The following is a 27,894-nucleotide window of genomic DNA, read 5'->3' on the forward strand; positions in this document are numbered from 1 at the left end:
GATAATACAATAATTTCATGAGTTAAAGCATGTTTTTTATTCTATTTTAATATTAATACTATTATAAAGGCGAAAGTTTGTTTGGATGTATGGATGTATGGATGTTTGTTACTCTTTCACGTAAAAACTACTGAACCGATTACAATGAAATTTAGCACACATATAGAGGGTAACTTGGATTAACACATAGGATAGGTTTTGTCCCGGAAATCCCATGGGAACGGGAACTATGCGGGTTTTCCTTTGAAAACGCGGGCGAAGCCGCGGGCGGAAATCTAGTATTAATTAATTGAGTAATAAAGGCTTAACGCAACGTGTATATTTCATTAATCTGAAAATGCTTAATTTATTAAGTTTATGAGACCTTTCTTGTGTTATTATATTTTCGTTAAAAGGTATACCTATCATATTATTTTATGAGAATTAGTGCCGGTTTCAACACTAAGTGATAATGTCCCTAATTGAAACACTTTGTAGTATCATCATACATCATTTGTCATCTTAACTTACAAATAAGCTATCCAAATTGTGAAACCATACTTTGATGTTTCTGCATTATAATTTATGTATCTACAGTGTAGATTTAGCGAATACGTATTATAGAAGTCAGGGCATAATCGGCGAGATTATAAGTTCTGATTTCCATACAAAACTAACAATCTGTCGGTATCTATAATTAATATGTTTAGCAGTAAATAATGATAATGCAAACATTAAAACTACATCACGTGACACTACCATGCATTTGACACAGACTCTTTTGTTTATTATTGTTAACTAGATTTCCGCCCGCGGCTTCGCCCGCGTTTTCAAAGGAAAACCCGCATAGTTCCCGTTCCCGTGGGATTTCCGGGATAAAACCTATCCTATGTGTTAATCCAAGTTACCCTCTATATGTGTGCTAAATTTTATTGTAATCGGTTCAGTAGTTTTTACGTGAAAGAGTAACAAACATCCATACATCCTTACAAACTTTCGCCTTTATAATAGTATTGAGATTATCGACCATTTGACATCCCCTGACGGAAATAAATCGGTTTAAATTTCTGCAAGCTCCTCAAAGTACAATATAACTTTTCGCCATGAGTCATGGAGGCGCGGAAGTTACCAACCATGGCGGGGTGGTTGAACTGTCGCGACATTGTTTTGGGGTTCCGTATGAAATACTTATCTATGAATTGTATGATGAAAAGATTTTCTTATTGATTGGATAAATAATAAATACTAGCTGTTTCCCGCGGTTTCACCCCCGTGGCTCCACTCCTGTTGGTCGTAGCGTGATGATATATAGCCTATAGCCTTCCTCGATAAATGGGCTATCTAACACCGAAAGAATTTTTCAAATCGGACCAGTAGTTACTGAGATTAGCGCGTTCAAACAAACAAACTCTTCAGCTTTAACGGAAACTAGAAAAAGTGCATGTTTAGTTTTCAAAAACAACAACAGAGAAGTTAAACAGGGTATGGTAATTACGAGCAAGTAACGGGTAGGTAATAATTAAAAAAAAATAGTGGCAAATTACGCATGAAAAACCGGAAAGCTAGTAGGTAGGTATTGCAAAACTATCTATTGTCTACGTGTCATCATCATCATCATCAGATTATTTTGTTTCCTTATGCATTGACACAAATTTCAGAAGATGGATTAATTCTACCACTATCATACAGATATTCATTGAAATTTATTATTTATCTTCTAAAATCAATTAACTCATAAAATAATAAAAGCACAGAACCCATAGTTTCATTCACAGCGCCGTATTAAATATTGTTTCCCTTAAACCACAGTAAACACTAAACAGTAACGTAGACATAGTTAAACGAAATTATTGCGGTATTTTGCAAAAAACAAAAGAGAACAGTTTTACGTATACCTTCATAGGGTTGAAAAGTGTATGATTACGATGATAAAGTTTGTTATTATATTTTTACTTGCTGCGCTTCGCGGTTTCACCCGCGTGGCTATGCTCCTGTTGGTCTTAGGGTGATAATATATTATAGCCTATAGCCTTCCTCGATAAATGGGCTATCTAACACCGAAAGAATTTTTCAAATCGGACCAGTAGTTCCAGAGATTAACGCGTTCAAACAAACAAACTCTTCAGCTTTATAATATTAGTCTGATATTAGTATAGATTTATGTCATTTGTAATGTAAACAATCAAAGGTCTCTAGACAAACGGCAGAAACGCTAAGAAATGGAATCCGATATCGATACTAATTGAGCGAAATAACGGAAAGCTTTAATAGTTTATTTTGAATTAATTTCGACTGGATGAGCATTTTGGTCGTGGCCGTCATCGTCGTTGATAGTGTAACCGAAACATTAGCAAAACGTCATAAACTTATGTCAATTAGTATCGATAGCGGATTCTATTCTTTTGCATTTCTGCTATTTGTCTAGATGCAATACGGTTATTATGTTCAAAAACAAGTTACGCTAATCTAGATACCCCTTTACACGATTCTAATCGTTTTATTTATCATAATATAACTGCATTTATCATCACATGCTAATTTTTTAATATATTGTTTGTCTCAGATGTACTTATTTTTACTGTCATATAGAATTTTCATTTTCAAAAAACAACTAATTTTCAACAAATACAGTCGTAACACTTGTAAAAGCAGATAAAAGTTTATAATATGTTTAATAAACGTCGATACTTTGACTATAGTACTACAACTTACTTACTTACTTTTATTAGTTAATTCCAGTCTTGTAATATTTATAAAACTTTATATCATCGTTAAATGACAAGGGTGAATTTAAAATACACCACTCCCATCCTAGGTGTGGACTGGCGCGTTATGATCAATATTTCCCCCTGATTGTAGTAAAAGGTGCGATTTGATGGGTCAATAACCTTTAATAGTTGATAACAATAGTGTCATCACTACGTAGTATAAAATAGTCGCTTTTTCTGTCCCTATGTATGCTTAAATCTTTAAACTAAGCAACGGATTTTGATGCGGTTTTTTTTTAATAAATAGAGTGATTCAAGAGGTTTTAGTATATAATTTATTAGGTTTTAGATAAAGCGGGCGAAGCCGCGGGCGGAAAGCTGTGAATAATAAAGTTAATTCTTTATTTTTATTAATTGAAGCTATGGCGCCTAATATAAGGCTATACTGTGCAGGAGACACTTTCATGCACTATAATATTGCCACATATTATAGTTATTATATTATTAAGTTGTCTGTTGTGTTGTAACCATGTTTGATTGCAAATAAATGATTTTTATTTGATTTGATTTTGATAATATTGCGATTATGCAAAAAAGACGCGCTTGCTGTTTATTCAAACTCAAATACATATTTAAATGATAAAATAAGATATGTATTATTAAATAAAAAGCTAAGGTAAGCTAACAACATTTGTGTATACTTCTAATATATTTAGATACTAGCTGTGCCCGCGACTTCGTCCGCGTGGAATAGTGACTGCATAGTAGTTACTACTTAACACACAATTATTGAGTAAACACGTCTTGAAACACGTACTAATAAACAACTAAATTATAAGTACTTACAGATTATTTTACAGTTAATAAATAAAATAAATAATAACACAAAATAACTGTTTGGAAAATCCCCGGGAAATGCTCGGAAAATCCCCGGAAAAATATCCGGAAAGTGCGTGAAAATGTCCGGAAAATATCCGGTAAATGCTTGAAAATGTCCGGAAAATGCCTGGAAAATCCCCGGAAAATGCCTGAGAAATGTCCGGAAAATGCCTGGGAAATGCGTGGAAAATCACGGAAAATGCCAGGGAAATGTCCGGAAAATGTATGGGAAACATCCGGAAAATCCCCGGGAAATGCTCGGAAAATCCCCGGAAAATGCCCGGGAAATTCCCGGAAAATGAAAGGGAAATGTCTGGAAAATATCTGGAAAATGCGTGGAAATGTCCGGAAAAAGCGTGGAAAATGCCTGGAAAATGCCCGGAATTCCCCGGAAAATATCCGGAAAATGCGTGAAAATGTCCGGAAAATGCCTGGAAAATGCCTGGGAAATGCGTGGAAAATCCCCGGAAAATGCCAGGGAAATGCCCGGAAAATGCGTGAAAATGTCCGGAAAATATCCGGTATATGCGTGAAAATGTCCGGAAAATATCCGGAAAATGCGTGGAAATGTCCGGAAAAAGCGTGGAAAATGCCCGGAAAATGCTCGGAAAATCCCCGGAAAATATCCGGAAAATGCGTGAAAATGTCCGGAAAAAGCGTGGAAAATGCCACTTCAAATTTGCGAAGTAATTAAAGCAGAAAACCCAAAAAAAGAAGAAAGCTAAAATCTTTCATATTAAATGTATACGGGATATTCATATTTCATACTTAATGTATGGGAGGGTTTAAAGATAATTTTTTTGATATTTCTCGATTTATTTTTAAAAATTTATTACGGCCATTTTACTCATTAGGTTAAGTACTTTCGATATCAGTTTAAAGTTTTTTGTTATCTGTAATACTTACGGAAAAATCGCTTGTGCACACTTAACGATTACACCCTGTATATAGGTATAGTAAATGGATGAACCGATTTTGATTAATTATGTCTAATTATACTTTACACGTCATGCCCTTTCATTTCATATGTCACTTGAGTCAAAATTCACTTTTTTTATTATCTACCGGATGGACCGTGGATGAACCGATTTTGGTAAAATTTGACTTATTTTTACTGATAGGTCGTTCACTTTCATTTAATATATCACTAAAGTATATTCGACAACTTTAGTTATTTTCATTCCCACTTTTACCCCTATATACCTAGTTACAATAAATGGATGAACCGATTTTGATATAGTTTATTTAAGAACCAGCGTCGGAAAATATGCTGCCTAACTAAAAAACATCATCTAATTCGGATTACCTGCTAGCGAGCTACGGTGGTACAAACACACACACACACAGCGGTCAAACACTTATCACCCATATTTTTGCATCGGGGGTTAAAAATATAATATGTATAATACGACATAATTTAAAGGACATTTTATGTATAAAATTTACCTAGAAATAAGTATAATTTTAATTTGACCCCTCCCCCCTACTACCTCAGCTTACCCTTGGGGACTTTCGATATGATCACTTGAACATAACTGTAGCGTATAACAGATAACTTACGTTTTATCGTACACTGTATAGTGTACCATAGAATGCCTTAGCAAATGTTCGCCGTGAGTACTTAAATGGTCATAAATTTTTTATTTATGAACCGATTGACATGAAATAAACACTAAATGTTAAATGAAGATTACCACAATATATTAGTGAAAACCGCATCGAAATCGGATAAGCCGTTTCTGAGATTAGCGTGTTCAAACATACAGACAAACAGACAAACAGACAAAAAAATTTTTAACTACAGTTTTGGGTTTGGGATCGATTTAATAATAACCCCTGCTAATTTTTTTTTACATATTTTCATTGTACAGACACCACTTTTCTAGAATTTTATTATATGTATTGATATTGATGATGATGATTGATGATATTTTACTGCAAATTACTGAACGCAAATATAAATTCCAACTTTAAAATTAAATAGTTATTTAACCCGCAAATCCTAACACCAATTACCTACGTATCTACAATCCAATCCTCTAGTATCACATTATCTGTGCCATTCTACAGGTCACAGGTCACCGGGTCAGCCCTTGAACGAGATTGAACATTGAAACGAGCCAGTAAAATTATTTTAATCCAATCGCGAGCTGACGGCAATGCGCCATTCTTATTGTGTTGTTTTAGACTTGAGAGCTTTTTGAAGTGAAAACTTTTCCGCGTTGAGCACTTTTTTGCGGAAAATATTATACAAACTGAAAAATCGTTCTTATATCTTTTATGACTGCTTACTTTTTGGATTTTCTAACGACCTGGGACTCTGGAGACTGGAGACGGCATTTAATAAGGAAGTGTTTCAGAGGTCGCCAAGTATTCGATCCTAATCGAAATGGTTTCAGAATCCTTCGTCTGTTTGTCGTGTCGTGTTGATAATTGATATGGATTATGGCTTTAAATAATTTATTTTTTGTTAAGTTTTACTGTATTATTTTCTATTTATGATATTAACATTCACGTCATAACTAATAAGTTATAACGAAGCGATTTTCTCATTGCCATGGGAATTCACAGACGAAGATGAAGCTAACAACTAGTACATATAAATAAAGTTGATATTCTTATTTCGTATATTGTAAAAAAACAAATACACACCCAGCTGGATACGCCACCAGTTCAGTATTGGGATCGCAGTCCAACGCTGCATTACTGCTCACTGTCAGGCCCAGCACCGTCTCCAATTTGATCTGTGGACAATAAAAAACCCTGTTAATTATGTTTTATTAGTTTGTGAAATCTCGAGAATTACTGCTTGAATTTTGAAAATTTCACTATGTAATAGATTGCATGTTTGTAGAGTAGTAATTGCAGATGTCCTACTAATATTATAAATGCGAATGTTTGTGAGGATGTGTGTGTGTTTTTTACTCTTTCACGCAAATACTACTGAACCGATTACAATGAAATTTAGCACACATATAGAGGGTAACTTGGAGTAACACATAGGATAGGTTTTATCCCGGAAATCCCACGGGAACGGGAACTATGCGAGTTTTTCTTTGAAAACGCGGGCGAAGCCGCGGGCGGAAATCTAGTCCTATATAAATAGAGAAAGATGAAGAGCAAGGTATAAAAATGTTAGCTTTCAGTTGTTTGTATTCTGTAAGTTTTTTTTTTCACTATTACGATTAATAGTATTACATAACATTAGTATGTTGTCAATTATGTTGTGTTATTATTACATACTAGTGGTCCGCCCCGGCTTCGCCCGTGGTACATATTATTTCGCAAATAATGGTAGCCTATGTCCTTTCTCGGGCATCAAAATATCTCCATACCAAATTTCATGCAAATTGGTTCAGTAGTTAAGGCGTGATTGAGTAACAGACAGACAGACAGAGTTACTTTCGCATTTATAATATTAGTATGGATTATATTAAGGTATGCCATTCAGCTTTCCGTTTACATAATCTAAAGTAATGTGTAGATGGTGGGTTCGATAACAATGTTTTGAAGAGCTTTAAACCATAATAAAAACTCCAAATTTCTCCATATAAGTATAACAATAATATCACAACTAGAACCATAAAACCAGCACAACCTTGTGCCTGTATATTTACTAAAGGTTTATGACGTCACGTGTTATCGTCCATTATCAGGTGCCATGGGGGCCTTGCGCTGTTCGTGGTGAAATAAAGATAGTTATGTACCTATTAAATATACAAATAACGTCTTATTACATAACGCGGTAAAACAAACCAGGTTTAAAACGTGGTAAAAAAATCTAAATAAAAGTTTTATTACATCATAGTGGCTATCTGCCTACATCATAGTGGCTATCTGCATGCTAAATTTCATTCCGTTCAGTCCAGCTTTTTATTATTTACTATATTCTTTATGTGTTAACTCATCATCGGCAACCTAATTACATTAGATTACTTAAGTTACATTAACATGTCAAGTTTTACACTTTTGAAACACTATTTAGCTCATTATTTTTTTGCGTCAAACCGTATAGGCAAGTTATTAACATAAGCAAGTTTTAAATAACTATAATTATTATTATAAGTGATGTTTTTGTGCTGTATTATAGGAAAAACCTATTGCGTATCAGATTTCGTGTATTAAGAGGAGGTATCTACTTTATATTTAAAAACTAGCTGTGCTCGGCAGTTTCAGCCGCATTGCTCAGCTCCTGTTGTTCTTAGCCTGATGATATATAGCCTATAGCTAGGGCATGCACCCGGGTTTACCCGGTTCCGAAAAACCCGGGTAAACCCGGGTTTTTGATGATCTTGAGAACCGGGTCTGAATAGTATGAAACCCGGTTCTCCCGGTTCCGACAAAAATATTAAAATATGAAGTATTATTTATATTTTGCTGCATTATTTTAACAAATTTATTCTATCTGGCAACGTCAGACTCACGTGCATCGCGAATTTTCGTGTCAAGCCTCAAGCGTGGCTCTGATTGATTTATTAGATGCTATAAGTTTCCTACCAAAAAAAAAAAATTAGGCTTCGATAATGACAAAAATTAGGCTACTGAAATATTTTTATTACATTTGTTGTGAATTTGAAAAGCTGTTGATTTTACTGTTTCATATAATGATCCAGTCATGTTTTTGTTTTTGGTATCAAGCTGAAATTTATATCGAATACTCAAGTCTTCGGTCCCTTGATGCTATGAAAAAGTCAAACTCACAAGCCAACGCATCAAAAGATACAGCCGTAAATGCTGAATTTTTTTGCAAATTTCGATGTTCGCATTGGACTCAAAACCTACAGGGTACTTCTCATGAACACAGAGCCTTTAAATTTCGTAAAAGTAACGTCTTATAACACAGATAAAGGAAAAATTGCTAGAAACATAAATTTTAAAGTTACAACATTATAAAAAATAGGTTTGTTCGGAGCCCTCGGAGCGCGAGTCCGACTCGCACTTGGCCGGTTTTTTGCTTTACAGTTTGCAGTTAATGAATAAGTTTTAAGTTTATAATGTGATACTAGCTTCCGCCCGCGAATCCGTCCGCGCGGATATCCGTCTTCGCGTGGATGGTTTATTTCTCCATATTGAGTAACTCTGACAATGACATTTTATAAAAAAAAAAGAATCCACTGCGGGTAACGCAACGTGTGTTCGCAGTTCTACAGAACAACGTGTATGGACAAAACTGAAAGATTTAGATTTATTTTTTTCCACGTATTTTTCCAGGATAATAAGGTATAATTATACCAAGTTTTATCGAAATCGAACCGTTAGTTTTCCCGTGATGTCAGCATATACATACAGACAGACAGGCCAAAATTTTTTAATCACATATTTGGGTTTGGTATCGATCCAGTAACACCACCTGCTATTTATTTTTTCAATATTTTTAATCTACAGAATTGACCCTTCTACAGATTTATTGTATGTAAAAATTATGATAACAAGGTACTTTTATAAGACTGATAAATAAAGAGTAAAATAAAAGGCCTATCAGGTACTTTTATAGTTAATTTTGTTTAATTTCGTATTTTTTTCCGAGGTATTATAAAAGAACCGGGTAACCCGGTTCTACCCGGTTCTGAGCTCGATTTGGAACCGGGTTTCAGAAACTTGGAACCGGACTCGGTTCTGCATGCCCTACCTATAGCCTACCTTGATAAATGGGCTATCTAACACTGAAAGAATTTCTCAAATCGGAACAATAGTTCCTGAGATTAGCGCGTTCAAACAAACAAACTCTTCAGCTTTATAATATTAGTATCTAGATATGATTGACGAAATATAGATATGATAGGTATTATGGTAAATAAATACTATAAACACTTAAAATTAACGTATAAACCACGCGAGTCAATCTAAAGGCTCCAGCTTATTTCCACATACATACATACATACATACATACAAACATACATTTATAATAAGTATATTATGTATATCAAAATAAACCTTACACTCGTAACCCAATACTCCAATTCAAAAGTCCCTTTTGTGAAGATACGTCCTCGCAAGGACAGCTAGTTCGAGTTGTTTAACCTTGAGAAATGACGTCATCAACATGGCGGTTTATGAATGAGATTCGCAAGATACGTTTAGAAGTTAAACGAGTTTTAAATGTGATTTTTGTTTTGTTTATTACAAACAAACAAAAATAATTTATTATGGACCAACAAAAGAAAACTAAAAGTTAAATATTATGAAATCCAGATAATATTTTAATAAATCATCTTTTATTTTGATAATCAATAAGGTAATTGATTCTAAGAATGATCGTTTTTTAGGTTCTAATTAATACAATTATTTTATTTGAAGTTATAATAGCTTTCTACTTCCTACTAGTTAATACGTACATTTGTTAATTTCGAAGGTTTAATGTGGATGTGAAACTAAAGTCTCTCGCGCAAAAACAACTGAATATCGTTAATTCAATAAAATTGTTTGGTGCCAAGATAACTTGAAATTAATTCGAATAGAGAGAGAACAAAATAAATACGACAACATTGCATACGCACAAACAAGAAATTAGTATTCATTTTACAAAAAATAAACAAGTTGGTTCAATCCGTATTCAAACCGTCAATTAAAACTATTTGTGACAATTGCATAAAAAACTAAAGGCAAGTACTAGTCTATATAACTGTAATTTTTAAAGTAAAAATAAATAGTTACGACGATTCCCACGAGGACAGGTTTTAGACGACACTTTTTGTCATAACTACATTGTTTATTGTGCATTTAATTTCGATTTCATTCGTTTTTATTTTATTCACGACTTATTAATGGAATACTTATTGTAGTCCAACAGAGGCTCGTTTTATTAACTTACTAGATATAGAACCCCGACTTCACGTGTGATATGATAGACCGTCCAAGATTGGTCGTACTAGCTCAGAGACCTTCGTATTCATCAACACTAATATTATAAAGAGGAAAACTTTGTTTGTTTGTTTGTTTGATTGTAATGAATAGGCTCATAAACTACTGGACCGATTTTAAAAATTCTTTCACCATTCGAAAGCTAGATTATCCACGAGTAATATAGGCTATATATCATCATGCTAAGACCAACAGGAGCGGAGTAATGCGGGTGAAACCGCGCCGCACAGCTAGTGTACAATTCTTTGCTGAAGATACTATCATAATTAAATGCATAGTTTACGATTCTATATAAAGGACGTACCTACTTACATACATTCATTTTATATGTTTTTACTAAGACATAAACTGCTATTCATCCGAAAATTGTACACAAGGGATTTTTATAAGTCATATTTTCTTATAAAATCCATTATTATCTGTCTTCTATCAAATAACATACAAATTGATTAAGTATTTAAAGGTAGAGAACCTAACATAGTACATGTACACATACACACACACTTTTCCCTTTACAATATTAAGTAATCTGTAATATTAAAATTTAAATGTATTAAGGTTTACAACCAATACAACCGATAGTTTCTTCAACAATTTCACACATACGCAATTACTCAATATGGCCATAGAGTGAATAGACCATAGACCATAAGCTTTCAAACAGACGTCATAAAATTAATAAATTGTAACGGAACCGAACCCGCTTTCACCATCTAGTTGCAGTACAATTATTATTGCATAGCTTCTATCGCGGGCCTTGAGCGCGGGGACCGAATCCAGAAATTTAATTTAGTAACGAAAAACCTCACGCTCCCCACTCCGACGGGCGCGGAGGTGTGGCTTGAAGGCATAGCATGCAATAGCTTTACCGCGGCAGTCCCCGAGTGCCACTCGTCTTTTTTATTGGAATATGCGTGTCTATAGGTTTTACAAGAATAAAGCCTGGTGTTACAAAACCGTGTATATGTGCCTCAAAGTTCTATACAAACAATGTAGCACAAAATCAGAACTCAAATTACATACTCCGAAGTAATCATGAAAATTTAAGCATCAGGCTTAAAATAAAAGAGTCACATTGTTTCATATGATAAACGGACATAACGGACGTAAAAATATTCCAAATTCCATTTAATATTTTGTACAAAGAATGAAATTTCTTACTACCCTACACAATTCAAGAAAGGTAAGTAGCTACTAGCTAGCCATCAACATAAGAAATTCTTTCCCATTGACACACAGTGTTTCACTTTATATTTGTTTTAATCAATAATCCGTACAAAATCTTCAACTACCCTCCAAGATGCAATAAAAGTAAAGAACTAACTCCATAGGGATTACATTCAAATACCTTCAAGAAAAATAAAGATCCATCTACATAGGGACAATATAAAAGACAATCTACAGAAATACTTTCCCATTCACAACACATCTATGATCATCTTATATTTTTTTATCAAAATATACGAAAAAATTTTCAACTACCCTACCATTAAGAGAACATTTTACTCTCTATAGTTAACTCTATAGGGAATATATAAGACCATCAACATACAGAAACACTTTCCCATTCACAACAGATATAGCCACGACCTTTTTTTCCGTGGGCGAACGTGTTATTTTGCAACTTAAACATAGGTGACATTTTAACCTACTTATAGATATATATTTCTTAATGCTTTACTATCAAAGATTATTTGCATCGTAGTCGTGTTTCATTTGCACGATTTTTTATATATGTATATCTATATTATACATCTAAGGAGAGCAAAAATTTAAATTGGTACACGGTATACCGACCTTGTAATTTCGATCGACCTTTCTTATACCAGTAAAAAACTGTTTTCTTCTTTATCTTTTCATGTCTATCCCGGTTCAGCCTGGACGGAACTGAGGTGTCATGAAATTAATTATAAAAAATGACTCTATATATAGAAGTCTATATAAGTTGTTAAATACATATGTAATAAATTTTATCGTGCCATACCTATCGTCTGAACAAAAAGTTCTGTTTATTGAAGTTAAAGGACCTTTTTGCATCCTATAAAAAAGTTAATGCTCAGAAACAATTTACTTGAATTATTTTTCATCGAACTTCATGATTCTACAAATTTTAGGTAATACAAACTGTAGGTATGTAGAACAGTTTTAAGCCCTAGTTGCTGGGTAGAATATTATAAGCAACATAATATAATAGCTGAATATTATTTTAATCAGTGACCATTAAACTAAATATCAGCTTAGATTAGATTTAGAGTAAAATGTAATACGTTTAAATAAATCCAAATAATATTTTCCGCATTCATTTTTTAAATAAAATAAATTTGGCTTATAATCCTACTTAATTAAAGACCATAAAGATAATAATATTATCCTTTATATGATTACATAAGTAATAATAAAACAATATTGTTATAAAGGGTGATTTTTTAGCTGGTTTCTTTTTGGCAATACTGTTTTTGATAGATCACGCGTGAATCGTGTCTTGTGTCTTTATCAAACTTGTTCAGTTTGGTCTATAATTTAAGCATGAATCGACTTACGAACGAACAACGCTTGCAAATTATTGAATTTTACTATCAAAATGCATGCTCGGTTAAGAGAGTGTGAAGTCGGTTAAGAAGTGCGCGATGCACTTCTTCGATTGGCGATTTTTTTTTGCCCAAAATGGAAGAATTGGACATGCCTCACATGCGGTTTCAAAAAGACGGTGCCACATGACACACGGCACGCGAAACAATAGCCCAATTGAGAGCCGTCTTCGGCGAACAGTTTATCTCACGTTTTGGGCCCGTCGATTGGCCGCCTAGATCGTGTGATCTAACGCCTTTGGACTATTTCTTATGCCTACAGGGATAAACCAGCAACGATTGACGCACTGGGAGCCAATATTGAAGCATTTATTCGTGATATACCGGCCGATATTTTGTAGAGAGTGTGCCGAAATTGGGCCATCTAAACCGGAGCCACGGCCAGCATTTGCATGAAATCATCTTCAAACATTAAATTATATTGATCGTTCTATCGATTCCATTATAGATTACAACAAATTTTTCAAATTTTTTGTGTTTTTTTGAAAATCAAATCCTAACCTCTTAAAAAATCACCCGTTATATAATGGAATTCATTATTAATTCAACGGGTGTCTCGATTATTGTTGTATCAAATTACGTCATTATTGAGCATTTGTAGATCATTCTAGAAATATAGACGTACTTTATTCTATAAAGCGTCAGTATAAGTTTGAAGGAAAATCTATAGATGGAGAAAAAAATTCTCTATTAATTTAACTGCGAAAGCAAATCTGTCTGTCCGTCTCTTTGATAAACGAACGAAGATTTGTTTGATGATGAAGAACTGAGAACGGACATAGAATGTAGTATGGAAATAATACTTTTTTTTTATAATGAATAGGCAGACGTTTGACCACGATCCCACCTGATGGGAAGCGGCGATGTGGTCTACTTGGATGCACGTCTGCCTAGAAGAAGCCTGTTCACCCACGATTTGAAAAGGTCCAGATTGTATTGTGCGGGAAATATGGAGCCAGGGAGAGAGTTCCATTCCTTAGCTGTTTTCATTAAGAAAGATGACTCGAAGCGACGTGTTCTAATAGGAGGGATATCTACAACATAAGGATGGAATCCCTCGCCACGTCTCGAAGTGCGGTTGAGGAATGGAGATGAAGGGATAAGGTTGTGCAACCCGTACGCACACTCACCGAAATGTAACCTATAAAACACATACTTATTGCATTATCATTATCATTAAAAGACGTGTGTCACTCGGGGACTGCCGCGGTAAAGCTATTGCATGCTATGCCTTCAAGCCACACCTCCGCGCCCGTCCCCGTGGGGAGCGTGAGGTTTTTTTCTTTATGGAATTTCTAGATTCGGTCCCTGCGCTCAAGGCCCGCGATAGATAAGCGATATATAAGCTATGCAATAGCTTAATAAACAAAAAACCTTCCACTAGTTAATTCACAGTTCCGGTAAGTCCATCAAAATAATTCTAGAAGTGAATCATACTGATAAATCAGTCTTATAGCCCAATTTAAAGAGGTCGAATCGCTTATAAATGATATCATACAAGGAATAAGAAAATTGCACATCTCGTAGGTGTCGGTTAAGATAAACAAATTTAAAACTGACGAAGATTTATTCAGGTTAAGTTTGAGAAGATAACACGTGCGTTTTTTATTGTGTTAATGTGTTAAGTTGCAATGGTTGTTTTTTATTCTTTATAAAAATTATACAGAATTATTTTAGTCTATACTAGCGGTCCACCCCGGCTTCGCCCGTGGTACATGTTTACGTTTTCTCTACATAAGAACCATTCTCGTACTTCAAGGAATATAATAAAAAAAGAATTAACGAAATCGGTTCAGCCGTTCTCAAGTTATGCGCTTACCAACACATTTTGGGATTCATTTTTATATTATAGATTATTATAATATATTCTGTGTTTATATCTCGTAAGTACAAGGTCAGTAGGTACCTACTATTTAAAACGTTATTACGCTTAACCTTTTTTTTGCAAAATTCATTATAATTTCAATTTTTTTTTTCATTTACCAACACAAAAATCAACATATTTCTTTACAAATACCTCTATATCTACAGACCATTCAATAGTCCATTAATAACATATATCGAAACTGTCAAGTCGATAATCAACACACTTACCTACTTTCAACATAATGCGATTCCAGGTTTTGCTCGATTAGTGTAGAAAGGTCGATTAGTTCGTACCCAGTAGAAATGTTTAGATTTCCCTAATTATTTCTTTGAATAAGATATAAGATAACATATGTAGGTACCCACAGACATACATTAAGATCTATTGTCTGTGTAGGTATCTAATTATTATTCTAGTTATACCTCGGGGCAAACAAAACTTTCATCTTCCATTTCAAGCCTTGATTGATTTATAAAAAAAACTAGCTGTTGCCCGCAGCTTTGTCTGCGTGGAAAATATAACTTTCATCCCCTTGGGGGTAGAATTTATCAAAATCCTGGAGGAGGATGCCTACGTCCTAACATCTACCTGCATGCCAAATTTCAGGACGAACCGTCCCGTGGTTTGGGCTGTGCGTTGATAGTTCACTATGTCAGTCAGTCAGTCAATCACCTTTGAGTTATGTATATGCATATTTAGAAGTGTACTGTATTTTTTATTTGACACAACACTGATTTCATCAAAAGGTGTGATTTAGCAGTGAAAGTATAAAAAACAGTTCCATTATAATATTAGTATGGATATAGAGCAATATTGTTTGTAGATTGTATTGGTATATTTGTATTTGTTTGGCACCTGACTTGTTCTAATCTTCACTATCACAAATTTCGAATATGAAAAATTTATCATTAGAAATTTAAGATGAAAGTAAAAGGAAGTGGGCGTATAGACAGATTCTTTTCACATTATTTATTACTAGCGACCCGCCCCGGCTTCGCACGGGTGCAATTCTGATACTAAATACACTACAGAAAAATTGTGAACGTTGTATATAAAAACATAGCGGCCCGCTCCGGCTTCGCACGGGTATAAAATACATAGCCGGGCGGCCGGCCGGTACCGCCGCAAACAATACGTCCCGCAATTTTTAAATCTGTAATATCTTCGAAAATATTCACTTAAATCATACGGTGTAAAGCAGGGATGTTAAGGATATGAAGTTTCGGATACGGATTGGATACGGATATAGGAATGATTATTATACTGGATACGGTTACGGATACGGATATGAAATTATTTCGGATTATCCGTTAGTTTCGGATAATTTCGGTTACGGATATTAAAATTTTAAGGAATTTCAAAAGTAAAATACAAATACTTAGCTAAAATTATGGTTTTATCGGGTGTAATCGTTGAGTGTGTACAGGCGAATTTTTCGTAACTATTACAGATATCAAAAAACTTTAAACTGATATCGAAAGTACATTACCTAATGAATAAAATGACTATAATAACTTTTTAAAAATAAAACGGGAAATATCGAAAAAAATTACATTAAACTCTCCGTTCAAAGCAAATGTTCGAAGTGACGTCCTCGTTTTGGAATACCAATGTATTCCACATCGAGCTCTATTTACAGTTTCTAAATGAATTTTCATTTAAATTTACGAAGTTATTTAAGCACAAAACCAAAAAAAAAGAACCATAATTTTTCATATTACATGTTTGGGATAGTAATATCTCATACTAAATGTATGGGAGTGATTGGTGTAAAATTTTTGGACATTTCCCGATTTAATATAAAAAAAGTTATTATTATCATTTTACTCATTAGGTAAAGGGCTTTCGACATCAGTTTAAAGTATTTTGATATCTTCAATAGTTACGGAATAATCGCCTGTGCACACTTAACGATTACACCCTGTATGTCACCATTTGGTAGAAATTACAATCAGTCTGTGAGTTTTGAATAATTCAATCTTGCTATCAGTGTGTATTTAAAATGAAAATTATTGTAAATAAATATTGAGTGTTATCTTATGTATCTAAAATAAAACTGTAATGCGCGCGGCTTGTGTGTCAGCTGCACCCGGCCGATCAAAACAACAAGTCATAACGTGTCTCAATTAAGTTCCGCCCCTATCCGATATTATCCGAAACTTTTATTTCGGATTCGGTTACGGTTACGGATATTTTTTTATATCGGATATCCGATAGTTTCGGTTACGGTTACGGAGCTCCCTAACATCCCTGGTGTAAAGGGCCATATAGATCTATATTAAATGAACAATGTATTCAAGGTATTTAATTGGTTAAGGATTAATGCTGTATTGGTTAAAATCGCATCGAAAATTAGCCATTATTTGTCGTAAAAAGTAAATGACAAAAAAAAGTTATTGTGGGTTATCCATAAGAGATAGTCATATACCATCGCGGACTTTTCTGTAGACCTTTTCAATGTGTATAATACTTAGTACATTATTTTGATAAAACTCGTAGGGTTCAGCCTGCGTTTTCAATGTAAGCGGAAAAAATGTAATTTTTTACGACATCACATTAGAAACCTCAAAAATAACAGTACTTCTCCACTATTTAATGGATGTTATTATACATATAAACCTTCCTCTTGAATCACTCTATCTATTAAAAAAAACCGCATCAAAATCCGTTGCGTACTTTCAAAGATCTAAGCGTACAAAGGGACATAGGGACATAGGGACAGGGAAAGCGACTTTGTTTTATACTATGTAGTGACATATAAACCTTCCTCTTGAATCACTCTATCTATTAAAAAAAACCGCATCAAAATCCGTTGCGTACTTTCAAAGATCTAAGCGTACAAAGGGACATAGGGACATAGGGACATAGGGACAGGGAAAGCGACTTTGTTTTATACTATGTAGTGAAGTGCAATATTTCACATTTTGATAGATATCTTTTACTAGTGTTTTTATGATTAAACGTTGTTCTATTTATTTCTAGTTCTCATTCATTAAAATAATTTATCATTAACAATCACTACATAGTATAAAACAAAGTCGCTTTCTCTGTCCCTATGTCCCTATGTCCCTTTGTACGCTTAAATCTTTGAAACTACGCAACGGATTTTGATGCGGTTTTTTTTAATAGATAGAGTGATTCAAGAGGAAGGTTTATATGTATAATAACATCCATTAAATAGTGGAGAAGTACTGTTATTTTTGAGGTTTCTAATGTGATGATTGCAAACGCAGGCTGAACCCTACGAGTTTTATCAAAATAATGTACTAAGTATTATACACATTGAAAAGGTCTACAGAAAAGTCCGCGATGGTATATGTCTATCTCTTATGGATAACCCACAATAACTTTTTTTTTGTCATTTACTTTTTACGACAAATAATGGCTAATTTTCGAAGCGATTTTAACCAATACAGCATTAATCCTTAACCAATTAAATACCTTGAATACATTGTTCATTTAATATAGATCTATATGGCCCTTTACACCGTATGATTTAAGAGAATATTTTCGAAGATATTACAGATTTAAAAATTGCGGGACGTAGCGTTTGCGGCGGTACCGGCCGGCTGCCCGGCTATTTAATATATTTTATACCCGTGCGAAGCCGGAGCGGGCCGCTATGTACAACGTTCACAGTTTTTCTGTAGTGTATTTAGCATCAGCATTGCACCCGTGCGAAGCCGGGGCGGGTCGCTAGTTAACAATAAATAAAAAATCCACTGAAACTTACCTCATAAGCCGGCGTGTGTATACTATCCTTAATGACTGGACCACTGTTTCTCGGCCCAATGAACGCCATATTCGCATTTTAAACAACACGCCACTATTAAATACACGCACTATTTCAAATTTGGAACACGCAGTGTCAAATTCGAATTTTGAACACGTGTCAAATTTTAATTTGGAATGTCACTTTTGAACTTCGAACTGTACGCGCCGCACTGCATTCCATTTCTCGAATTATTTTACAGCTCTAAGTTTCGTTGAACTTTATAAAGGAGCTTGCTCACTCACTGCACTAGAAATTATTAATGGGAACTAAAGTATGGTGTCTGCAGTTTTCTTTGTAATATTTAGACTAAATGATTTAATAGCATTATAGTTCTGAATTTTATAATAATGTATGTTAATGATAGTCTATACTGTGACAGAACTAATAATATACTAACTGAATCTGTCACATTTATTTATTAATTAAGTTTATTACATACTCAATCTAGAAGCCTTATATTACTGACGCTGTATACCTTATTATACGACCGTATTACATCTATTTTAAATTTTCAAGTTTAATCATATGTATTTACTATTTAGTTCCTATCTATATTATTTTTATATTTATCTATTTATAAGAATTTATCCATATCCACACAGCACTTAAAATCATCCACAAAAACAATTTCAAATGTAATTCTGGTACATAAGCGAAATCACTACCACGTACCTACCTATTAAAAGGTAGGTATAATGATTTGCGCGTTAAAAGGTAAAAACAACAGGTTGTCTGGCAGATATTGCTGTGTAATAAGGCCGCCATTTAATCGTCGTTTAATTCTTTAAAAATGAAGCATTAAAATTAAATATCAAGCGTATTCCATACATTCTTATAAACCTCCAGAACAGTTTAACTTCACTATCACTACATAGTATAAAACAAAGTCGCTTTCTCTGTCCCTATGTCCCTATGTATGCTTAAATCTCTAAAACTACGCAACGGATTTTGATGCGGTTTTTTTTATAGATAGAGTGATTCTAGAGGAAGGTTTTAGTATATAATTTATTATGTTTTAGACAAAGCGGGCGAAGCCGCGGGCGGAAAGCTAGTTAAAGATAAACCTAAGGTTTATCCAGGAAGAATTTCTCGCACAGACCTACAGACCTACACGTTATCGCTAACACATACATAACGTTTTTATCACGACACTAAATTTTTCAACCTTGTGTACATACTCGTGTATTACGGAAGGTTCCTTTTTTTGTTTTACGTTTATTTTTGAAATGAAACTTCTTTAGTCTAGAGTAAAATTTCAAGATCGCGTCATGGCAATACCGTCATGGGGTAAGGCGACGATGTTGGTTGTCGGTACATATTACTACTGAACCGATTACAAAGAAATTTTGCACACATATAGAGGGTAACTTGGATTAACACATAGGATAGGTTTTATCCTGGAAATCCCACGGGAACGGGAACTACGCGGGCGAAGCCGCAGGCAGATAGCTAGTCTATTATAATTGTACGTACATTTCTTGTTGCGTAAGTAAAAGTACTCTAGTTAAACCAGTCTATAGGGACATACCTTTTGCTTTCTCTCGTTATTTATTAACTTCTCCTTTCTATATTCATCACATTTCAATAAGAATAAGAATAAGAATAAGAATATCTTTATTGAAAAAGTAAAATAATACATTTAAAATTTGGGGAAACTAAAGCCTGTGTTAGTTGGAAACTGTGTTACAGGCTTTAGAATCCCTTCACAATTTTTGTAGATTGCCTTTTTCAACTTAAAATATAATTAAATTACAATTTAAACAAAGAAAAAAAAAGATTGCATGCATGAAAGTTTGTGTGTGTGTGTGTGTGTGTTTGTGTGTGGGTTGGTGGGTCAATGATATCTAAATAAAAATATCAAATTTTTAATCTATCATGTTAAAAAAACGTACTGGGAAAACGAAGATTTCTACTCTTTTAAAAATGTTGAATTCTAATTTTGCAATTTATAAGTGTCTTATACTTAAAAAAAAGATCGTGTGTGCCGAGCACACGTGTCAGAAATGAAACTTCTCTGGCAACATCGTCGCCTTACACCATGACGTGACTGTATTTTCTTATACGGTATTGTATAATATTCTAGCTTTCCACCTGCGCTTTCGCCTTCATCGAAAACCACGCTATCCATTGATGAAAACAGAACGAATATTAGTGCAGTAGTTTTGGAATTTACCGCGAACAATCTTACGTGGCTTTATTTAAGAACTAGCTGTGCCCTGAAGTTTTACCCGTATTACTCCGCAGTCCACTCATGTTGGTCTTAGAGTAATGATGTGATATGTAGCCTAGCCTTCCTCGGTAAATGGGCTATCTAACACCGAAATAATTTATCAAATTAGACCAGTAGTTCCTGAGATTAGCACGTTCAAACAAACAAACTCTTCAGCTTTGTGATATTAGCTTAGGTAGATTTACAAGTATAGAAAATTGTAGTGATAAATGTAGTAATTAGGTTCTATTCGGTTAATACAAACAACCTTTTACTACAATATTTTTCATCAACCGATACAATCTCGTGCCGATACAGCTGTATCGATTAATATCGATTATACAAGTGAAAGCTAATTAATCGATTCAATAATACGATTACTGTTTCACTGTCGGTTAAGTACTTTCCAATACTGATTGACTGTTAATTGCTTTTGTCAGTTCGTTTGTTTAAACAAAATAACTAAAGAAATACTTAATTAGAATTTTTATATTACATATTCTGATGTAATCTAGATATTACTATTAAGTTTCATCCAAATCCATCCCGTAGTTTTTTCGTGGAAGCGCGAACAAACAGATATCCATCTTCACAAATTTTATGAGTAAGATAGTAAAATAATTGTTTGTGTGCTATGCATCTACAGATATATTATATTACTAGCTGTTCTTTCGTGATGGAGTAACAAACATACAATCTTTAGCTTTTATATTATTATTTAAATTTTTAGCACCTATCTTGGTTGTAAATATTTTATTTCGTATTTAACATTCTATCCAAAGAACTTCCTCTCACCTTAACATCTAAACCTTATCTCAAACACTCACTATCCAAACATCCCTTCAACAAAAAAGCCGTTGACTTTCCATTTCAAGCGCGGAAACCGCTTGCCGGAACCGCGTGCGAGCGCGGGAAATAGCCTAACGCCGTATATGATTGGTGAACTCACGACGCCATATTGGTTCCGCTGTGGATAGGGCTGGCACGATATTTACCAATATTTTTTTAACAAAAATTTTAAGAAAACGTTATTTTTTTATGCTCATCGGCTTTTACCAAAAAATATCAAACAATTACTCGGTAGACTGCAATCGAGAATGCAAATAAAAAGTGAGTCGTGTAGTAAATAAAAATATAAAAATAAATAAAAGTTCATTTATTTGCCTTCACAACTTAAAACTATTACAAACGAACTAAATATGTAAGTATGTAGCATTTTCGTTGTGAAGGACTAGTGTCTGAAATAGGTCTGTGAAAGACCTGTAGTACAGATCACTAGCCCCCCTCGCGGATAGTACTAGTAAATACACTTATAGTTTCAAGGACTAAATAATAAAGTATAATGAGAAGAGAATACAATTAATGAAAAACAGAACTTAATACTAATACTTATAAGGTCTCTTAAAATATAGATTATAGACCTATGCGTGACCAGTGTGTTAGTGAATGTTGTGTCTGCGTGTGTGTGTTTGTATGTATTTGTGCGCGTGTATATGTAAGTTTGTATGTGTGTGTGTCAGCGTGTGTGTTTAAGTGTCCGCATGTATGTATGTGTGTGCGTCTGAGCGTGGATATTTGCGTATGTGTGTTTGTGTGTGTCATGCACAGAAGGATGCATGCACAGTGTGGAAGAGAAAAATTAGGTTTTGGTAATTAAAAGATCTTCAGTTTGTTGGTAGTCTAGGGATTTTAAATAATTAGTTACAGTTGATTTACATTTATATTTATTTTGGGGATATATGTTTAACGTTTTATTTAATTGGTTATAAAGGAAAGGTCCCATGAAGCAGAAAAATTTGTGCGAATGAAAACTTTTGAATTGTGAGGTCGGGCATATTTTATCTTTACGGCGTTGGCTAAACTGCAGGTTTTCGTCAAAATCTAGTTGAGTATGCTGTTTTAGTATAGTTTGAAGTATAAACGATTGTCTAACAGTCAATACGTCCCACGTTTTATACAGCTCGGTAGTAGGGAAACGGTATGGAAGACCAGCCCCGACTTTGAGAATTGAGCGCTGAGCTCGCTCAATTTCCAACAGGTAAGTTTTTGCACTACCGCCCCAAGATGTGATGCAATAATTTATTATAGAACTACCTAAAGCGAAGTATACCATTTTGATCACTTGTTGATCACCAATGTGCCTTATACCCTTAAAAATGAAAATTAACTTACGCAATCGGCTCACGAGTATGTTTATATGTGGTTTGAATGATAGTAACTGATCAACGGTTATGCCAAGATACTTAATTGTTTCAGCCCTCTCGAGTGACGGACATTGACAATTTGGGAGAGTTGAAGAACATGAGTGGGCTGTAATAGTAAAAGATGTTGATGGAAGTTGTTTAGATCTATGAGCAAAGGCCATATATTTGGTTTTTGTGACGTTTAACGTAAGGATATTGTATTGAAGCCATTTACAGACACTGTTAAATCCTTGTTGAGCATATTCGAATACCTCCTCCCATGAATTACCAACAAAGAAAAGGGCAGTGTCGTCGGCAAAGGTAATGACTTTTCCCTTGGATAGATTAAGGTTGCACAGCCCATTGATATAAGTCAAGAAAAGCGTTGGCCCAAGGATACTTCCTTGAGGAATGCCATATTTTACTGATAGTTCGCCACTGATTACATCATTATTAAGCCTGACTCGTTGCCTTCTATCAGCCAAATAGTCACTCATTAGTTTTAGTGGAATTCCACGTACTCCACTACGCTCCAGTTTATATAATAAGTGAGGGATAGAGACCGTGTCAAATGCTTTGGCTAAATCGAGAAAAATTGTTAAGCATTTTTTATGAGTATCCAAATTGGTGATGATTAAGTTGATAAGTTCATGGACAGCATCACTCGTAGATTTACCACGTCTAAACCCATACTGATTAAGAGAAAGTCGATTGTTGGTCTCCAGAAAACTGATTAATCTTTTGTTAACTATCCGTTCTAAGATTTTGGATAACGTTGGCAATATAGATATGGGCCGATAATTATTCACACAGTCTCTATCACCTCCCTTATGTATTGGAGTTATCAGAGCTATTTTAAAAGCTTTCGGAAATATGCCGGTTTCCATACTCAAGTTGCAGATATGTAATATTGGTGGAATTAACAAGTTACTATATTTCTTTATAATTTTACCCGAAATTAAGTCTTCGCCGGATAGTGAATCATTGTTCAAACTATTAATAAGAGCTTGGATTTCGACTGTATCAGCAGGAATCAGGACGAAAGAGTCAAGAGAGGATGGACTGAACTGGAAAAATGAGTCAACTTCTAGCTGTGAATTTTGATTCGATCTGATAATCTCCTCAGCTAATTTTGTACCAACGTTAGTGAAGAAACTATTAAAATCATTGGCATTTTGGATCGTGTGAATTGTGGACGCTAAATTTAAGTTATTTTCAGAACCTTTTTTACTATTACTAATTTGTTTTATTGAATCCCATATTTTTTTATTATTACCTTTATATCTCTGCACCTCCTGCCTTTCAAAATTACGCTTTGCTTTCTTTAGTTGAGAATTACAGAAATTTCTGTAGCGATTATAAGTTATTTTTAGAATTTCGTTGGTTGGGTTCCGCTTTAGTTTTTTATATAAATTGTCACGATTTCGCATAATGCGCAAAAGTGTCTTAGTGATCCACGGTTTACGTACTCTTTGCCTTAATGGAGTTTTAATTGAGCGAGTATTATTGATGATAATATTAGTGAGATGATTTACAAATTTATCAGTCGCTATGTTAGCGTCATTATATTCAGAGATATAATGGAAATTGGTGTTAGATAATTCTGAGTCGAGACCAGAAAAATCAACGCGATACGATATATTAGGTTTTTTGAAGGATGATTTATCTTGCTTAAGGTTTACAGCAACACACTCATGGTCCGTGATAGACGATTCGATTATAAAGCAAGTAGCGTTTAGGTTCGTTCTGATCATAGCATGATCAAGGCAAGTTCTTCCGTGAGTAGGCTCAGTGTGAGCGGGTAGAATGCGATGGCTTGCTAGCAAATTAAGGTAGTCATAAGCCCGTTTGTCCGATGTGTTTGTTGAAATATCAATATTAATATCACCGCATATTATAATATTTTTATACGAATTTAGTTTTGTGAGAAGTTTATCTAAAGAGTTTATGAAATTTGTTGTGTTCGTTTGGCTTGGCGGGCGATATATTGCTATAATACATGTTTCTAAGTTGATGGATATTAATAAACAGTTAGCATCACTAATACAAGGTTCCTCATGCGATACTATAAGATTTTGGTTGTAGTAGATAACTACTCCTTCGTTTTGAGTTTTATGCGAAGAAGTTGATATATACCGATAATTGTCGAGATTAGGGATGTTTCTATTTGGTGAAAGCCAACATTCTGACAGCACTAAGATGTCCCACGAAACCTTAGATCTATGGAGAAAAGTATTAAAATTCGGCATGTTACAATTTATGCTGCGAATGTTTTGTGACAAGAGATTTAAGTTATATTTACTATTGGAGTTTATGATATGTTTATCTATATTTTCTATGTCGCATATTATAGAATTAGCCACCTGAATGTTATCTAGATCAGAGTTCAATGTTTCAACCATGGGCATTATTTTATGAACATATACAGTAATAAAATTAGGTGTCGACGGCAACACCGTGACACATAGAGTATATGACTATAATTAAAATAATTATTTAAACTCTGATCAGAAACCCAAGTGGCAACTCCATGTTTTTTTGATAATAAGCGAAACAGAAAAATAAGATTGGTAATAATGTCGAGGCTAGAATTCGTAAACAAATATTTATTCCTCGCGGTCATGAGTATGTATATATTATTGTATGTGTATCTGATTTTTGTGTATTTTGTGTAGTAAGTAAATTGATTGTAAATTGGTTTATTGTGTGTAGTTATGATGTGTGGTCCGCAAATAGGTTTAGAATAAAGTAAACATTTGATATAAAAGTAACAAGAGATAATATAATGTGTAAACTTATTTGTAATATGAAACAATAAAATTAAGTGGATGATTAGAGGTAGTACATAATAAAATAGTCATGCTGATAGTTGACATAATATATCATTTTCATTTAAAATACGTACGGGTGTTGAGCTTTGTTCCTTTTTAATATAGATCTTTCCATATGAGGTCCAGGCCGCAAACAGCTTTTTGTTTTTTACATTTTCGCGGGCTATATAAAAAATTCTTCTTAATTTACTTGTTAAAAACTCAGAAATAAAAATAGGACGTGCTGGACCCTGTAGGTTTATATGCTCGGTGTTCAATTGTGATTCTTTATTTTGGCGTCTATTTTTATTGTAGTTTTTATAATGCGATACGAATGATTCCTTGCGGAGAGATGAAGTGAAATCCACTAATACGGTGTCTGATTTCGTGCGAAAGATTTCTCGTATATCTGAATTTTGAATTGGAGATTCGAGGCCCAGTGTCGAACTGATGTTAGAAATAATATTAGTAAGAGTGCTCTTATTCTCATTTGGCTGCTTGTGCAAATTTCTCACTTCTAATGTAGTACAATGGACCGATTTTTCAAGTTGTTCCAGTTTAATCTCCAGCGATGCCACTCGATCTTTGTATTCCTTATTTTCTTGTTCTAATTCATGTATTTTTGATAATAAGTCCTGGTGTTGCCCGGAAATAGTTTCAACTGATTTTTGAATCTCCTGGTTAATTAAAAAAAATTTAGTAGGTATGTGTAAATATGATGTATCTGGTTAAAATTATTATGCAAAAAAAAAACAATACTAACTATAATGTATAATTATTTTTGCAAAAAACAATGCAATAATGCATTTCTTATTTTTATTTGGCACAGCCCTAACCACCGCCATATTAGTTTTCTGTACATGGAAGACGCATTGACTGAATTGCAAATGTCATCCGAATACAGGCATAGGTTTTACAAATAGTCTGCTAGCTCTCAGACGTCTAATAGAATAATTAAATTACTGTTATTTAAAAATAAAGGCTATTTAGATAAACGAACCATATTATATAATCATCTTCTTATATATAAAAATGAATCGCAAAATGTGTTGGTAAGCGCATAACTCAAGAACGGCTGAACCGATTTCGATAATTCTTTTTTTATTATATTCCTTGAAGTACGAGGATGGTTTTTATGTAGAGAAAACGTAAATATGTACCACGGGCGAAGCCGGGGCGGGCCGCTAGTTTACTAATAATATGAAGAAATCTATATAATAAAAATGAATCGCCAAATGTGTTGCTCAGAACAAATCTCGAGAACAGCTGAACCAATTTCATTAATTATTTATGTATGTATAATATTCCTTGAAGTAGGTACGAGGATGGTTCATATGGAGAGAAAACGTAAACATGTACCTCGGGCAAAGCCAGGGTGTACCGCTAGTTTATTATAAAAAAACTAGATAGGATAAATACTTATAAATAAAATATTATTGTCTTTTAACCTCTACTCTCAATAGTAGGTCATCTGTATCAAGAATTGAGATAAACTTTAACGGTTTAACCTTAGATGTAACTATGAGAAAATCTACTGTCAACTATATTACACGCTTTATATTAGCTCACCTGTATGTTTGTATGTTTGTAACCGACTTCTTTGGGCGCGATTTTGACCCACGTTAAACGGCCAGATTTCGTTCAAACTTTGTAGATTTATTGAGGACCGATGACAATACACTAATTTGATAAAATTTTCTATTTTTTAGTTCGGTTTTCTATAAAAAGCGTGTTTTTTTAGTTTTATCAAACTATTATTATTTTTAAAACATTGTATACCTGTATACACGAACTGTATGTATCATGTATGTTTACTTTATCTGAAATCACCCGTAAAAAATATATTCCAGTTACATCAAAATGTATTGTGTTATAGAAAAATCTGAGCGCCTCCTTGGTACAGTGGTTGACGCGTCAGCGTATAACCGAGGGGTGCTAGGTTCGATTCATGGGACATGGGACTTCACTTTTTATAGAAAAATTAGTAAATTTTTTATGAAATGCCTTACCCGACTCAAACTATGTAGTTACTTA

General features: G+C 34.0%; 1 protein-coding gene across 1 annotated transcript in view; it reads right to left on the reverse strand.

Moving 5' to 3' along the window:
* The window catches only part of Wdr62 (WD repeat domain 62), a 122,056-nt gene that overhangs the window by 46,264 nt on the left and 47,898 nt on the right, over window positions 1-27,894 (reverse strand). The window contains exon 3 of the mRNA XM_090118521.1: window positions 6,219-6,310. Within this exon, the coding sequence (XP_089974647.1) occupies window positions 6,219-6,310 (92 nt within the window). The remainder of the gene's footprint in view (window positions 1-6,218; window positions 6,311-27,894) is intronic.

Source organism: Colias eurytheme, chromosome 30 (assembly GCF_061535395.1).
Source record: "Colias eurytheme isolate Ceu_HAF_F1 chromosome 30, ilColEury1 Martin Lab GWU primary, whole genome shotgun sequence".
NCBI lineage: Eukaryota > Metazoa > Arthropoda > Insecta > Lepidoptera > Pieridae > Colias > Colias eurytheme.